At 44.4% G+C, this 16,364-nt stretch overlaps 1 protein-coding gene across 2 annotated transcripts; it reads right to left on the reverse strand.

Moving 5' to 3' along the window:
• Positions 1–8,907: 8,907 nt before the first annotated feature.
• LOC115208372 (ubiquitin-conjugating enzyme E2 C) lies at positions 8,908–11,175 on the reverse strand. 2 transcript variants are annotated; one of them, XM_029776379.1, is made up of 7 exons: positions 11,020–11,175; positions 10,338–10,445; positions 10,116–10,143; positions 9,913–9,999; positions 9,511–9,715; positions 9,252–9,311; positions 8,908–9,084 (listed from the first exon to the last, which is right to left on the reverse strand). In XM_029776379.1, the coding sequence occupies exons 2-7, from the start codon at positions 10,436–10,438 to the stop codon at positions 9,047–9,049; spliced, it is 519 nt and encodes a 172-aa protein (XP_029632239.1). In that variant the 5' UTR covers positions 10,439–10,445; positions 11,020–11,175; the 3' UTR covers positions 8,908–9,046. The 2 variants fall into 2 exon arrangements, with proteins under 2 accessions (XP_029632239.1, XP_029632240.1); XM_029776380.1 differs by having other exon boundaries at positions 10,338–10,442; positions 11,020–11,154.
• Between the last annotated feature and the right edge of the window lie 5,189 nt (positions 11,176–16,364).

Here is a 16,364-nt window from a genome sequence, read left to right on the forward strand (position 1 = left end):
CCACGCATTAGGCCTCCAGTGCGCCTTCCCGTTCCAGAGCTTCCGGCGACAGTTCCCAGTCCAGAGCTTCCGACGACAGTTCCCAGTCCAGAGCTTCCGGCGACAGTTCCCAGTCCAGAGCTTCCGGCGACGTTTTACAGTCCGGAACCTCCTGAGACGGCCTGCGGATCGGAACCTCCTGCGACGGCCTGCGGTCCGGAACCTCCTGCGACGGTCTGTGGTCCAGAATTTCCTGCGACGGTCTGCGGTCCAGAGCCTCCACCGATGCTGGCGGGTTTGCAGGATGAGAGGGTTCTTCGTCCTGCACCAGAGCCGCCTCCTATGCTGGCGGATACGCAGGATGAGAGGGTTCTTCGTCCCGCACCAGAACCGCCTCCGATACGGGAGGATCCGCGGGATGAGAAGCTTCTTCGTCCTGCACCAGAGCCGCCTCCTATGCTGGCGGATCCGCAGGATGAGAGGGTTCTTCGTCCCGCACCAGAACCGCCTCCGATGCGGGAGGATCCGCGGGATGAGAAGCTTCTTCGTCCTGCACCAGAACCGCCACCAACACTAGACACCCCCCCAACCCTCCCTTTTGGTTTCAGGTTTTGCGGCCGGAGTCCGCACCTTTGGGGGGGGGGGGGTACTGTCACGTCCTGACCATAGAGAGCTCTTATTTTCTATGGTAGAGTAGGTCAGGGTGTGACTGGGGACGTTTATTCTAGTTTTATTTTTCTATGTTTGGTTCTAGTTTCTGTTTTTCTATGTTGGGGTTTTGGATGATCCCCAATTAGAGGCAGCTGGTCATCGTTGTCTCTAATTGGGGATCATATTTAAGTAGTTGTTTTTCCTACCTTTGTTTGTGGGAGATTATTTTGAGTTACAGTGAGGGAAAAAGTATTTGATCCCCTGTTGATTTTGTACGTTTGCCCACTGACAAAGAAATGATCAGTTTATAATTTTAATGGTAGGTTTATTTGAAAAGTGAGAGACAGAATAACAACAAAAAAATCCAGAAAAACGCATGTGAAAAATGTTATAAATTGATTTGCATTTTAATGAGGGAAAGAAGTATTTGACCCCCTCTCAATCTAAAAGATTTCTGGCTCCCAGGTGTCTTTTATACAGGTAACGAGCTGAGATTAGGAGCACACTCTTAAAGGGAGTGCTCCTAACCGCAGCTTGTTACCTGTAAAAAAGACACCTGTCCACAGAAGCAATCAATCAATCAGATTCCAAACTCTCCACCATGGCCAAGACCAAAGAGCTCTCCAAGGATGTCAGGGACAAGATTGTAGACCTACACAAGGCTGGAATGGGCTACAAGACCATCGCCAAGCAGCTTGGTGAGAAGGTGACAACATTTGGTGCGATTATTCGCAAATGGAAGAAACACAAAAGAACTGTCAATATCCCTCGGCCTGGGGCTCCATGCAAGATCTCACCTCGTGGGGTTGCAATGATCATGAGAACGGTGAGGAATCAGCCCAGAACTACACGGGAGGATCTTGTCAATGATCTCAAGGCAGCTGGGACCATAGTCAACAAGAAAACAATTGGTAACACACTACGCCGTGAAGGACTGAAATCCTGCAGCGCACGCAAGGTCCACCTGCTCAAGAATACATATACATGCCCGTTTGAAGTTTGCCAATGAACATCTGAATGATTCAGAGGACAACTGGTGAAAGTGTTGTGGTCAGATGAGACCAAAATGGACCTATTTGGCATCAACTCAACTCGCCATGTTTGGAAGAGGAGGAATGCTGCCTATGACCCCAAGAACACCATCCCCACCGTCAAACATGGAGGTGGAAACATTATGCTTTGGGGGTGTTTTTCTGCTAAGGGGACAGGACAACTTCACCGCATCAAAGGGACAATGGATGGGGCCATGTACCGTCAAATCTTGGGTGAGAACATCCTTCCCTCAGCCAGGGCATTGAAAATGGGTCGTGGATGGGTATTCCAGCATGACAATGACCCAAAACACACGGCCAAGGCAACAAAGGAGTGGCTCAAGAAGAAGCACATTAAGGTCCTGGAGTGGCCTAGCCAGTCTCTAGACCTTAATCCCATAGAAAATCTGTGGAGGGAGCTGAAGGTTCGAGTTGCCAAATGTCAGCCTCGAAACCTTAATGACTTGGAGAAGATCTGCAAAGAGGAGTGGGACAAAATCCCTCCTGAGATGTGTGCAAACCTAACATTTTTCACATGCGTTTTTCTGTTTTTTTTGTTGTTATTCTGTCTCTCACTGTTCAAATAAACCTACCATTAAAATTATTTACATTTACATTTAAGTCATTTAGCAGACGCTCTTATCCAGAACGATTTACAAATTGGTGCATTCACCTTATGATATCCAGTGGAACAACCACTTTACAATAGTGCATCTAAATCTTTTAAGGGGTGGGGGGTGGTTAGAAGGATTACTTTATCCTATCCTAGGTATTCCTTAAAGAGGTGGGGTTTCAGGTGTCTCCGGAAGGTGGTGATTCACTCCGCTGTCCTGGCGTCGTGAGGGAGCTTGTTCCACCATTGGGGTGCCAGAGCAGTGAACAGTTTTGACTGGGCTGAGTGGGAACTGTGCTTCCTCAGAGGTAGGGAGGCGAGCAGGCCAGAGGTGGATGAACGCAGTGCCCTTGTTTGGGTGTAGGGCCTGATCAGAGCCTGAAGGTACGGAGGTGCCGTTCCCCTCACAGCTCCGTAGGCAAGCACCATGGTCTTGTAGCGGATGCGAGCTTCAACTGGAAGCCAATGGAGAGAGCGGAGGAGCGGGGTGACGTGAGAGAACTTGGGAAGGTTGAACACCAGACGGGCTGCGGCGTTCTGGATGAGTTGTAGGGGTTTAATGGCACAGGCAGGGAGCCCAGCCAACAGCGAGTTGCAGTAATCCAGACGGGAGATGACAAGTGCCTGGATTAGGACCTGCGCCGCTTCCTGTGTGAGGCAGGGTCGTACTCTGCGAATGTTGTAGAGCATGAACCTACAGGATCGGGTCACCGCCTTGATGTTAGTGGAGAACGACAGAGTGTTGTCCAGGGTCACGCCAAGGTTCTTAGCACTCTGGGAGGAGGACACAAGGGAGTTGTCAACCGTGATGGCGAGATCATGGAACGGGCAGTCCTTCCCCGGGAGGAAGAGCAGCTCCGTCTTGCCGAGGTTCAGCTTGAGGTGGTGATCCGTCATCCACACTGATATGTCTGCCAGACATGCAGAGATGCGATTCGCCACCTGGTTATCAGAAGGGGGAAAGGAGAAGATTAATTGTGTGTCGTCTGCATAGCAATGATAGGAGAGACCATGTGAGGATATGACAGAGCCAAGTGACTTTGTGTATAGCGAGAATAGGAGAGGGCCTAGAACAGAGCCCTGGGGGACACCAGTGGTGAGAGCACGTGGTGCGGAGACAGATTCTCGCCACGCCACCTGGTAGGAGCGACCTGTCAGGTAGGACGCAATCCAAGCGTGGGCCGCGCCGGAGATGCCCAACTCGGAGAGGGTGGAGAGGAGGATCTGATGGTTCACAGTATCAAAGGCAGCAGATAGGTCTAGAAGGATGAGAGCAGAGGAGAGAGAGTTAGCTTTAGTAGTGCGGAGAGCCTCCGTGACACAGAGAAGAGCAGTCTCAGTTGAATGACCAGTCTTGAAACCTGACTGATTTGGATCAAGAAGGTCATTCTGAGAGAGATAGCAGGAGAGCTGGCCAAGGACGGCACGTTCAAGAGTTTTGGAGAGAAAAGAAAGAAGGGATACTGGTCTGTAGTTGTTGACATCGGAGGGATCGAGTGTAGGTTTTTTCAGAAGGGGTGCAACTCTCGCTCTCTTGAAGACGGAAGGGACGTAGCCAGCGGTCAAGGATGAGTTGATGAGCGAGGTGAGGTAAGGGAGAAGGTCTCCGGAAATGGTCTGGAGAAGAGAGGAGGGGATAGGGTCAAGCGGGCAGGTTGTTGGGCGGCCGGCCGGCCGTCACAAGACGCGAGATTTCATCTGGAGAGAGAGGGGAGAAAGAGGTCAAAGCACAGGGTAGGGCAGTGTGAGCAGGACCAGCGGTGTCGTTTGACTTAGCAAACGAGGATCGGATGTCGTCGACCTTCTTTTCAAAATGGTTGACGAAGTCATCCGCAGAGAGGGAGGAGGGGGGGGGAGGAGGATTCAGGAGGGAGGAGAAGGTGGCAAAGAGCTTCCTAGGGTTAGAGGCAGATGCTTGGAATTTAGAGTGGTAGAAAGTGGCTTTAGACAGAGACAGAAGAGGAAAATGTAGAGAGAAGGGAGTGAAAGGATGCCAGGTCCGCAGGGAGGCGAGTTTTCCTCCATTTCCGCTCGGCTGCCCGGAGCCCTGTTCTGTGAGCTCGCAATGAGTCGTCGAGCCACGGAGCAGGGGTGGAGGACCGAGCCAGCCTGGAGGATAGGGGACATAGAGAATCAAAGGATGCAGAAAGGGAGGAGAGGAGGGTTGAGGAGGCAGAATCAGGAGATAGGTTTGAGCAGAGGGAAGAGATGATAGGATGGAAAAGGAGAGAGTAGCGGGAGAGAGAGAGCGAAGGTTGGGACGGCGCAATACCATCCGAGTAGGGGCAGAGTGAGAAGTGTTGGATGAGAGCGAGAGGGAAAAGGATACAAGGTAGTGGTCGGAGACTTGGAGGGGAGTTGCAATGAGATTAGTGGAAGAACAGCATCTAGTAAAGATGAGGTCAAGCGTATTGCCTGCCTTGTGAGTAGGGGGGAAGGTGAGAGGGTGAGGTCAAAAGAGGAGAGGAGTGGAAAGAAGGAGGCAGAGAGGAATGAGTCAAAGGTAGACGTGGGGAGGTTAAAGTCACCCAGAACTGTGAGAGGTGAGCCATCCTCAGGAAAGGAACTTATCAAGGCGTCAAGCTCATTGATGAACTCTCCAAGGGAACCTGGAGGGCGATAAATGATAAGGATGTTAAGCTTGAAAGGGCTGGTAACTGTGACAGCATGGAATTCAAATGAGGAGATAGACAGATGGGTCAGGGGAGAAAGAGAGAATGTCCACTTGGGAGAGATGAGGATTCCAGTGCCACCACCCCGCTGGCCAGATGCTCTCGGGGTATGCGAGAACACGTGGGCAGACGAGGAGAGAGCAGTAGGAGTAGCAGTGTTTTCTGTGGTAATCCATGTTTCCGTCAGCGCCAAGAAGTCGAGGGACTGGAGGGTAGCATAGGCTGAGATGAACTCTGCCTTGTTGGCCGCAGACCGGCAGTTCCAGAGGCTGCCGGAGACCTGGAACTCCACGTGGGTCGTGCGCGCTGGGACCACCAGGTTAGAGTGGCAGCGGCCACGCGGTGTGAAGCGTTTGTATGGCCTGTGCAGAGAGGAGAGAACAGGGATAGACAGACACATAGTTGACAGGCTACAGAAGAGGCTACGCTAATGCAAAGGAGATTGGAATGACAAGTGGACTACACATCTCGAATGTTCAGAAAGTTAAGCTTACGTTGCAAAAATCTTATTGACTAAAATGATGAAAAGAATACAGTACTGCTGGCTGGTGAAGTAGGCTAGCTAGCAGTGGCTGCGTTGTTGACTTTGTTTCAACGTGTAGCTGGCTAGGTAACCTCGATAGTTTCAGTACTACACCTTATCATGATACATAAGCAACTATGTAGCTAGCTAACATAGCACTAATCAAGACGTTCCTTTGTAATGTATTTAGTTTCTACAATGCTGCTCGTCGGTAATAGTTGGCTAGGTTTGGAAAAATGGCTGCGCGGGGGACGAAAATAGCTGGCTAGCTAACCTCGATAATTACTCTAAACTACACAATTATCAAACTATGACAAAGACAACTATGTAGCTAGCTAACACTGCACTAGTCAAATCGTTCCGTTGTAATGTATTAGTTTCTACAGTGCTGCTAGTCGGTAAAGGTTGGCTAGCTAACAGTGGGTTTGGTGATGACTAGGTGTGTTGAGACTAAGTCTGGAGTCTGGACAACGGCGTCGCGGCGCGGCTGGCTAGCTAACCTCGATAATTACTCTAAACTACACAATTATCTTAGATACAAAGACAGCAAAGACAACTATGTAGCTAGCTACATAGGTGTGTTGACTAAGTCTGGAAGTCTGGACAACGGCGTCGCGTCACGTCGTGGCTGGCTAGCTAACCTCGATAATTACTCTAAACTACACAATTATCTTAGATACAAAGACAGCAAAGACAACTATGTAGCTAGCTAACACTACACTAATCAAGTCGTTCCGTTGTAATGTAATAGTTTCTACAGTGCTGCTAGTCGGTAGAAGTTGGCTAGTTGGCTAGCTAGCAGTGTTGACTAAGTTAGGAGGACGAAAATAGCTGGCTAGCTAACCTCGATAATTACTCTAATTACTCTAAACTACACAATTATCTTTGATACAAAGACGGCTATGTAGCCGTCTTTATAGACTGAACATTTCTTTGTAAGTGGGCAAACGTACAAAATCAGCAGGGGATCAAATACTTTTTTCCCTCACTGTAGTGCATGTTGCACCTCTGTCGTCACGGTTTGTTTTGTTTATTGTATCTCTTGCATAGTTTCACATTATAAAATATGTGGAACGATATTCCGCTGCGCCTTGGTCGTTCCTACACACATTCATGACAGTTATTTAATTTCTTATTCAACTTTTTTTTAAATCACATCTTTCTTCCACTTTGGCATCACAGAGTATCATTGACAAAAAATGACAATTAAATCAATTTTAATCCCACTTTGTAACACAATAAAATTGGAAGAAATCCAAGGGGTCAGAATACTTTTGCAAGGCACTGCACTATATAGCATTTTGTAAAACAACAACATTTTCATGTACATTTCAAATCTAGAGTATGAATTAAAAATCTGAGAACGTAACATTTTAAACACACATTACACACACATGAAAGTACCCACAAGTAATAATTTCTGATTAAAAAATACAAATGGAAGAATTGGTGGATAAAGTGTTTTGTAAATAAACTATTCAGTTGTCTGACCCCAACTGATGTAAACTACTTTTATTTTGGAAGAAGAGCAAGAGCCCAAATGGTTCCATGGGCCTCAGCTCCTTGGGTTGGCCTAATTGAAAAGTGTTTCCCTGAAGACCAGTTCCTGCCAGTGCCAGCGAGGAAAGACTAAGCAGGGGGGTGTGGAGGAGGAGCCGAATACTGAGGGTTAATCCTGAAGTTCCTCAGTTGTATTCAGTCTTGTGTCGAAGGCTGTCAACTTGGCTATAGGCTATAAGAAAGCATGAGACCCTGAGGAGTCTTTTCAAAACGAAGGTGGGTTAGCTATTTGTCTGTTGACGTTTGGTGATTGGTAAATTGGTAAGTAGCTAATAACTCTTGATTCCAAATTCCTGTATTTTGTGTTTCATATGTGGTCATGGTAAAGTTGGTGGAAATTGGTGGAGTTATTAGTGGTGGCACAGTATAGATTTGGATTGTAGATTTTGGAATACTGATAGTAATGCTAAGAATATTTTTTATTGAAATATAAAGGGAGAAGATGAGTGATATTTTCTATCTTGACTTGAACCCTTAAAGAAAATACAACTTCCTGACACTTTTAAAGTGAACATTAAATGCCAATCATCATCAGAGATGACTATCAATATTCAGGGCTATATTGGTTTTATAATTCCAATACATTCCCCTGGTTTAGTGAAGTTGTGTGAATTTTTTTATATTTATTACTGTCATTTACTTAGTCTGTACCATGAATATGCTATGGCTTGATAGCCTTAAGGTTAGAGATGTGAGCCGGTAACCAGAGGGTTGCCGGATTTTATCCCCAAGATGCTTGGTAGGGATCCTACAGGAAGTGAGCTGGCAGCTGGAGGGTTAACGGCTTCAATATCCCATATAATACCTACTTTTGTGCTCTTGAGCAAGGCACTTTAGATGTGTGTAAGGTTGGGTAATGAGACAGCAAAAAATAAAGAATATCTGTGAAAATGGCCCAATTATGGAAGTATTATATGGTTTCTCTGTTCAGGTTCAAATCACATGAGGTTGGTGGCATCTTCATTTGGGGAGGACGGGCTTGTGATAATGGCTGGAGCGGAATAGGTGGAAGGGTATCAAATACACCACACACGGAGAAGCGCCAACAGGACCTGTCAAAACCAGTGACGTAATAGACCACTTCCCCTTGAAACAAAGGAATGACCACTGGGCCCTGGTGAAAACAGGGGCTTCTGATGGTGTCTCTAGGGTGGCGTCGGTCCAAACCCCCCCGGCTAGCAGTGGAGTACTGAAGAAGCCTGGGTGGCGGGTGCCCAGTCTCAGGACGAGATAGAGGTGGTGTCCCAAAATGGTATCATTCCCCAAACTTTTCTATGTACCTGACAAATTTGGGGTGTAATCTTGAACACTTGGTTACTGAATGTTGTCAGTGATGCAGAGAAAACTGTTGAACACATGCAGGCATAAGTCATTTGGCTAATAAAATGACTGGTAGATATGTCTTTAGGTAGTCAAAGCTGCATAACTGCTCCCTAACGTGTTAAGGGAAATTGCTTCCATAGTTAGGGCTGACAGTGAGGACTTGTGAAGAGCAGAATGGTCAACCTTCACATAAAAGTTGGTTTGTGAGGTGTTAGTTTAAAATGTCATCTTAAAAGTACCAGTGGCTTGGCTTTGGCCCCAAGTGTGAGCAAGTCCACCAGAGCCATGGCCCAGTGAGACACAGGTGCCAGCCCACATAGATGAAAAAGAAAAGGCACCTTTGTGTAGAATACTTGGATATCATCAGGAGTTACCCCATCTAAATTTACAAGTAGCCTTTGAAGGCATTATGAACTATGCAGAGGATAGATGTTTAAGGTCATTATATCCATCTTAGTGATATTTCATAAGTATTCAAGTTAGTGATTGAAAAATATATTTATCTAAATGAAATAAAGCCAAATGTTGAGTGGAAAGTAACCAATAGAGCAACAATTAACAAACCTAGACATCTTTATTCACATAGAGGTCATACAAACATTGTACAGACATACCCAGTATTGAAATGTACATAATTAGAAGCATAGAAAAACACGTAGAAATAAAACACATGGCAGGATTGTAGGAGCTTGAGTCAGTTCTTGTAGGTTGTGTTCAAATGGGCTTTGAAGGCTGAAAATTTTTAAAAAAAAAATCCTTTGTTTAATACAGTGCAAGTTTGTTTATCATCATACAACTTGACTCACGACACGAGTATTAATAGGGTGCGTCCCAAATGACCTATGGGTCCTGGTCAGAAGAAGTGCACCATGTTGGGACAGACGTGTCCATATACTAACCTTCCTGGTTATCCCAAAGCTCAGCAGCAGCAGTGTTCAATGGACTCTCAATGTTGGGCTCTAAGACAGAGTGTAGTACAAAGTTAACAAATTGGACAGTGTTCAGAAACTCTCCAAACAATAAAAATGTAATAAAAACAGGTGACAACTTGGACAGTCATTTGATCGCAGAGCACTGTTAAACCTAGTTGGTTGGGTGAGTTCCAGTCAACTTGATGAACTGAGTGCCATTTATTAATTTCTGTGGGAAGTGCCTTACCTCCTAATAAACTCTGGATGGACAGAAGAATGGACCGTACGTCGTACAGGGCTGACCATTTGTCTTTCAAGATATCCAGACAGATGAAGCCCTGATCATCGACGTTAGGGTGAAAACATGGCGTGATGAACTTAACTCGGGGGGCTTTGTACGGGTAGCCACTGGGGAACTCCAACGACAGCTTGTACCTCAGGCCTTCGTAAACCTAAGAGAATGAACGATGGAAGATTTTTGTTACTGTTTTTTGTGTGCGCAAAAGCACTACACAGCAAGCGTTTCAAAGGAGTTATACCGTAGACCTTGTTGGCCATGTTCATATGGTATAGGGTTACTGTTCTTAAAGTCTGAGCAACTACTGAGGCTGTACTTTTCATGCCGGAGTAGAAAGTAAACACGACTTACTGTTCCCTGAGCTCCGTCTATCGTTCCTATCCACTTAAAAAGGTTGTCAGACTCCGGGAAAGCGGAGATCCCTTTATCTCCAGACATCTACATGATGAAGAAATAAACATCAGATCTAAAGGAAATAGCAATTTAACAAAATATGTTGATTGATATCTCCAATTGTGATTATAAAGAGATGGTCCTACATGGGGAACACTTACCATTAGTGTCATCAGTTCTTGTTGAAGTCTAGGGTGTAAAAAGCAAAGATTCAGAAATGATGCCCAAACTTTGTACCCTGACTAGCCTATGCCCAAATAGTGGCACCAATCAAATTACAGAACACTGTTTCGTTCCTCCACTTATATGTTAACGTTACTTTCCTACTAAAGCTGGGAACTAAAATGGGCTTATATCTAGATGACCAAAACTAAATGTCAAACCTTTTTGTGACTGAGCCCTTTGCTGCACTCCCACCGGTCTCAGTGCCTTTCAGAGCTGCTGTGGATGAAGCTGCTGCAGGGTCCATATTTTGAGAGGCCATACTTCTACTGGAAGAACATTCGAGGACGATAATTAGCTAACGTTGGAAACTAAACTAGCTTGCTAGTAAACAAATATTACCTACTTGAAAATACTCAAGTGCACGTCGTGCATGGCATTTTGCTTCGCGCCTGCAAGCAACTAACCAGGGTGTTGTCATGACGTTAGTTAGCTAAACAAGTTAGCTAGCTAGCTGGGTTTTTAAATTGCCTAGTTAACCTCTTAACGTTAGCTATGCCTTGCTAGCTGAAATGGCTAACGTTAGAAATGTTTGCATTGGCTAACGTAGCCCACATATCCTGGGCTAGGCATAACACAACTTACCACGGTAAACTAATAACACATGAGTATGTTTGCTAATAATGTTAGCTAGCTAAACTATATTAAAGCGCAAATGCAAGCTACATTAGCTAGCAAGCTAACGGTTAGCTGAGTGAGTGTTATCTTGTTGCAGCATAACAGTGCTAACAGGTTGAATGACTTCTTTAGCCAGCTAACGTTAGCTAAATAACCAACTTAGAACAACCAACCCACCCGCCCCCAACAAAAATAAGACTCAAATATTGCCATAATGTAATTTACCTGATGTGTCTGTTCTGTCTTCACCAACTCAGATTTTCTGTTACTGAGATTTTCAAACTGTGTAGATATCCCGCCCCCGTTTAAATGTTATTTCTCAAAGGGTGTCACCGCTCTGTTTGCAAACATGACCAATCGCAACGTCATGTTTAAAACAAAGCAACTCCGTAGCAACCATTTGAAAGAATGCGCCTACTAAATACTTCGATGTGATTGGGGGAAAGATCATTCGGAAGTGACAGATTTGCCAAATGGTTGGTCCGAATTCATTTGTACAGGTCTGTGCTATTCGGAATCCTTGGGACGACTCTAATCTTAACCTCTGTCTACCCACTGGTATATCGTACTGGGGGGCCATGCGCCTGTCACCGATGTCAAATTGTTTTAAATTAATAATTCATTAAATTTAATAGTTCATGACAGTAACCCTCCAAAAAGTTATTTTTCATAAACCTTTTTTAAATTCCATATATGTACTAGTAAGCGAAGTGGTTTTTTTTTACATTTATTTTTTAAGTGTTTGTTTATTGGGCTTCATAGTGTGACTGAAAAAGTGCCCCAGGACATGAACCCCCCCCCCCAAAAAAAAAAAATCTGATTGAAAGTATAATGCTGGGCATACACTACATGATTTCTTAAATTTTAACAACTTGGATGTACTCACATTTCTCTATTTCCTTGTCCCAAATCCTCAACCCCAGGACATGGGTGCTCACGTTACACAATGATTTCTAGTTGATCCTGCCCTGCTCTTCTCGGTTGTTTTAGGGGAAAAATTCTGACACGCAAAACAGCATGCTGCTTTATAAGTGTGCACATTATTATGTGCAGAAACATCACCAAAAAAAAGACTTAGGCGCAGAAATGCACCAGCAGATGATTCGGCAGACATGGAGAATATGGATTTATTTTCTACAGAGGGAATTGGAGGTGAAAACTTTTAATATTGAAAAGGCAGCTGCATTCTCTCCACAACTCCACCAATCTGTCATCATTGTGGCTAAACCCTGCCTATTTCTACAATTTATCTTCTTAAAATCTCATTTTAAATTGTACCCTAACCTTAACCACACTGCTGACAGTATGCCTAACCCTAACCTTAAATTAAAGTTTTCAGACATTTTTACGATATAGCCTATTTTGACATTGTGGCTGTCTTAAACTAGTGACAACCTGCATGTTGTTGCTTTCCTCTTAGCCATACTTGTTTTCGTCTCAAATGCTGAGTGCTCATTGGCTCTTGGCAGTAGTCCTTGTCCAATCGCGTCATAGCAATGCTCTTACAAGATGCACGACCAACATTTCTGCCAGAAAAATATCAGGACATCTGACAGGGGTCTGGAGAACAGAAAGGCCGTCATCGGTGCGTCCTGACCCTGCTCAAACTACGCGAATCCCAGCGTACTGATCCTAGCACATGTTCATAGAATTTCAACCCGATCATGAAAAGTTGTCTGGGACGTCAAAAAAACGTTACAAATTCGTGGCGAAGTCATGTAGTGTATGTCCGGCAACCGGGGATATCGGCGAATAAATGCCATGGTCAAGGCTACAACGGCGCCAGTGCGATGAGTGGAGCTTGCGCAGGTGTTCAACGTTCATATCAGACCGCGAGCCTAATGCTTCTTATGTTTACTGAACAAAAATATAAATGCAACATGTAGTGTTGGTCCCATGTTTCATGAGCTGAAATAAAAGATCCCAGAAATGTTCCATATGGCCAAAAACCTTATTTCTCTCAAATCTTGTCCCCAAATTTGTTTGACATCTCTGTTGGTGAGCATTTTTCCTTTGCCAAAAGAATCCATCCATTACACAGATGTGCTGGGGACAATAAAGGCCACTCTAAAATGTGCAATTTTGTCACACAACAACAAATGTCTCAAGTTTTGAGGGAGTGTCCAATTAGCATGCTGACTGCAGGAATGCCCACCGGAGCTGTTGCCAGATAATTGAATGTTAATTTCTATACCATAAGCCACCTCCAACATCGTTTTAGAGAATTTGGCAGTACGTCCAAACGACCTCACAATAGCAGACCACCTGTAACCACACCAGGCCAGCACCTCCAAATTCGGCTTCTTCACCTGCGGGATCGTCTAAGACCAGCCACCCGGACAGCTGATGAAACTGTGGGGTAAAAGCCTTTTTGTGGGGAAAAACTAATTCTGATTGGCTAGGCCTGGCTCCCGAGTGGGTGGGCCTGTCTCCCAAGTGGGTGGGCCTATGCCCTCCCAGGCCCACCCATGGCTGCACCCTAGCCCAGTCATGTGAAATCTATTGATTAGGGCCTAATGAATTTATTTCAATTGACTGATTTTCTCATATGAACTGTAACTGTAAAATCTTTGAAATTGCTGCATGTTGCGTTAAGTATAGTTCTTTAGTTTAGAAAATGATCTCACTGCAAAAGCGACAGTTACAGGGAAGGTTACAAACAGCTTGAGTGCCGTAGCAACATCAGGGAAACTGGGAAGAAAGGAGGAGTGCGTCAAATACAACAGTTCAGCAACATCTTTAATTGAGCCTCTCATTCTCCTTAATTGCCAGCCTCAACATGTTACAGAAAGAGATTAACTGTATAAGAAGCTCCAGGGACAGGTCGTCTGGATACTGGACAGACAATAAAGTGGCATATGCAAACAAATGATCATATTTAGCATATAACAGTTTTTGAGGGCTTGAACAAAAATAGCGGTTTGCGATTTCCGTTCAAATCAAATCAAATTTTATTTGTCACATGCGCCAAATACAACAGGCGTAGACCTTACAGTGAAATGCTTACTTACAAGCCCTTACCAACAATGCAGTTTTAAGAAAATAGAGTTAAGAAAATGTTTACAAAATAAACTAAAGTAAAACATTTTTACATTTTTAAAAAATAAAGTAACACAATAAAATAACAATAATGAGGCTGTATACAGGGGGTACCGGTACCGAGTCAATGTGCGGGGGTACAGGTTATTAGAGGTAATTTGTACATGTAGGTAGGGGTAAAGTGACTATGCATACTGGTGAACCGGCTTTAAGTTGTGTGGTTGCAATATCAAGTCCCTTATCTCTGGTATATCTTGGCATGCATCTTTCAAGACTACATCTGCAGTGCAATGAACATATAATGCCCAATGTCTCAGGAAAGACTGCCTGGGTTGGCAATACACAGTATAGAAAACATTTGGGCCCACAACCTGGACCTACAGATTGTGGTGAAAACATTTGCACACAAAAAATGAGTACTTCAGGACACAAGGGGAGTCTCTCAAGTTGGACTTGAATTTGATGGAATTTGATTTAGGCCCATTTTAATTAACCTTGAAATTTGCAGGCCATTTATGTAGGCTATTAGCCAGACAAGAATATGCCTAAATAGTGGCTGAATTTATCCTCAAGCCAACTACTTGTTTCCTCATTGTTAGGCTTTTTGATGTGTAATGTTTATTAAAAAGTTCATAAATAGCACCTAAATTGCAGCTAAAGACAGTATGGGGGTGGCAGGTAGCCTGGCGAGTAGGAACGAATCCCTGAGCTGACAAGGTACAAATCTGTCGTTCTACCCCTGAGCAAGGCAGTTAACCCACTGTTCCCCGGGCGCCGTGGATGTTGATTAAGGCAGCCCTCCTCACCTCTCTGATTCAGAGGGGTTGGATTAAATGCAGAAGACACATTTCAGTTGAATGCATTCAGTTGTACAACTTACTAGGTATCCCTCTTTCCCTATAGATAATACACTGCATAATTATCACATCCATAAACAGTAAACTTATTAATTATAACCTTGTATCATATCATCATTCTGAACAGTTATAACCTTGCATCTGCAAAACCCTGAGCCTTACTTATGATTCAGTCCTACACAAATTGGTTTAATTATTTATTTACTAGCTAACTAAATGGTAACACAGGATAAACATACACACTTAATACATTACAAACAGGTCCCTAGCGGACTGACAATGATATGACTGCTTGTTACAAACGACAGAGAGTGCTAGAAAGAGAGAGAGGGACAGAGACACTTAAAGTTTGTATATTTAGAAACTACTCTCACTTATACTTTGCACACGAACCGCCGCCCGCTTGGAGTAACAAATCATGAACGTATTTACGTGAAAAAGCCTTGGTTCGCCGTGTATCTCTTTCGGAACCTGGCCACATTGGAATGGGTGTTGGGCCTCTTCGCAGCACGCTTGTAAAGGCTCTGATTGTCCAAAAGGGGTCTCCACCCATCTTCTACTGTTGTTTTCCTCTGCAGTCATCTGGTATACGGTGATTTGTTGTGTAGTCTTGAACAGATCTACAGAGTTTATTCTACTAAGATGCTTCTTTGAAGATAGGCTAGCCAGCCGTGTCGATGGCTCCCAGTGGGGTGATGAGAGTAGCGTACTAGGGTGGTTTGAGAAGAGTAGTCGAATGGTCCCACTCAAATTCGCTTTTCTAGATACTTAGGACAGCTAATCAGCCATACCAATGATTGTCCGGGAGGTGACTTTATCATCTCTACCTCGTGTTGAGATTCAGAGTTCAAACCACTTTAAATGTGAGCTGCAGCTCCACGTCTCTCTGGTCTAATATGTTAATTCTTAACCCATAATTGTATACAGTTTGTTCAAAAGGGGCGGTTCCGTCAGGCTGACATGCTCTCTGACCTCACTCAAGGGGGTGGTGACTACTTACTGTACACAGTTATAGAAACAATTTCCTCTTATAGTTTCTAAACACTTTCAGCATTTTTCATATAGCATGCACAACGCAGAGGATAGAAACTTCGTACATGTAGTCTGTATACTTTTCAAGTTACAGTATTTCCTTCATAACATTTTTAATGACATCACAAAATAACACACAATATCAAATTAGTGTTCTTCAGACCGCCTTTGACCATTCCCCACGTTTTATGTTAGAAATATTCTTCTAGAATTCGCTTTAGAATGTGTTAGCATTTCGTCTGGAAAAAGTCTGTGAAATGAAGGCACATTCCTCTGGTGAATTTGGAGAGAGCTGAATGTTCTGTCCTTCATTTACAACAGGGCGTGAGCTGTCAACCCCCACCAGTTCCCTTCTCCCCCCTGTGCAGGATCCTTACAGGACCGTCATGACACCTGGCACAATAGAAAGCCTATCATTGATTCGATAGGCATGCAGCCGCATAGACATGTTTCAATTTCACCACCATGGACAGCGATCAGTGGTCTATTTTGTGAGTGGCTGTCTGGATGACATATTCAATTATTATAATTTTTTTAGGGCTCCCACGACCTTGCGGTGGAGCCCAGAGAATCTGCGTTAGGTCAGTGCCCCTACCCCAACCCTTACCTTAACCAACCTTAACCATTTAAATTTAAACTTCA

The sequence above is a fragment of the Salmo trutta genome, chromosome 14 (assembly GCF_901001165.1).
Source record: "Salmo trutta chromosome 14, fSalTru1.1, whole genome shotgun sequence".
In the NCBI taxonomy this organism is placed as follows: Eukaryota; Metazoa; Chordata; class Actinopteri; order Salmoniformes; family Salmonidae; genus Salmo; species Salmo trutta.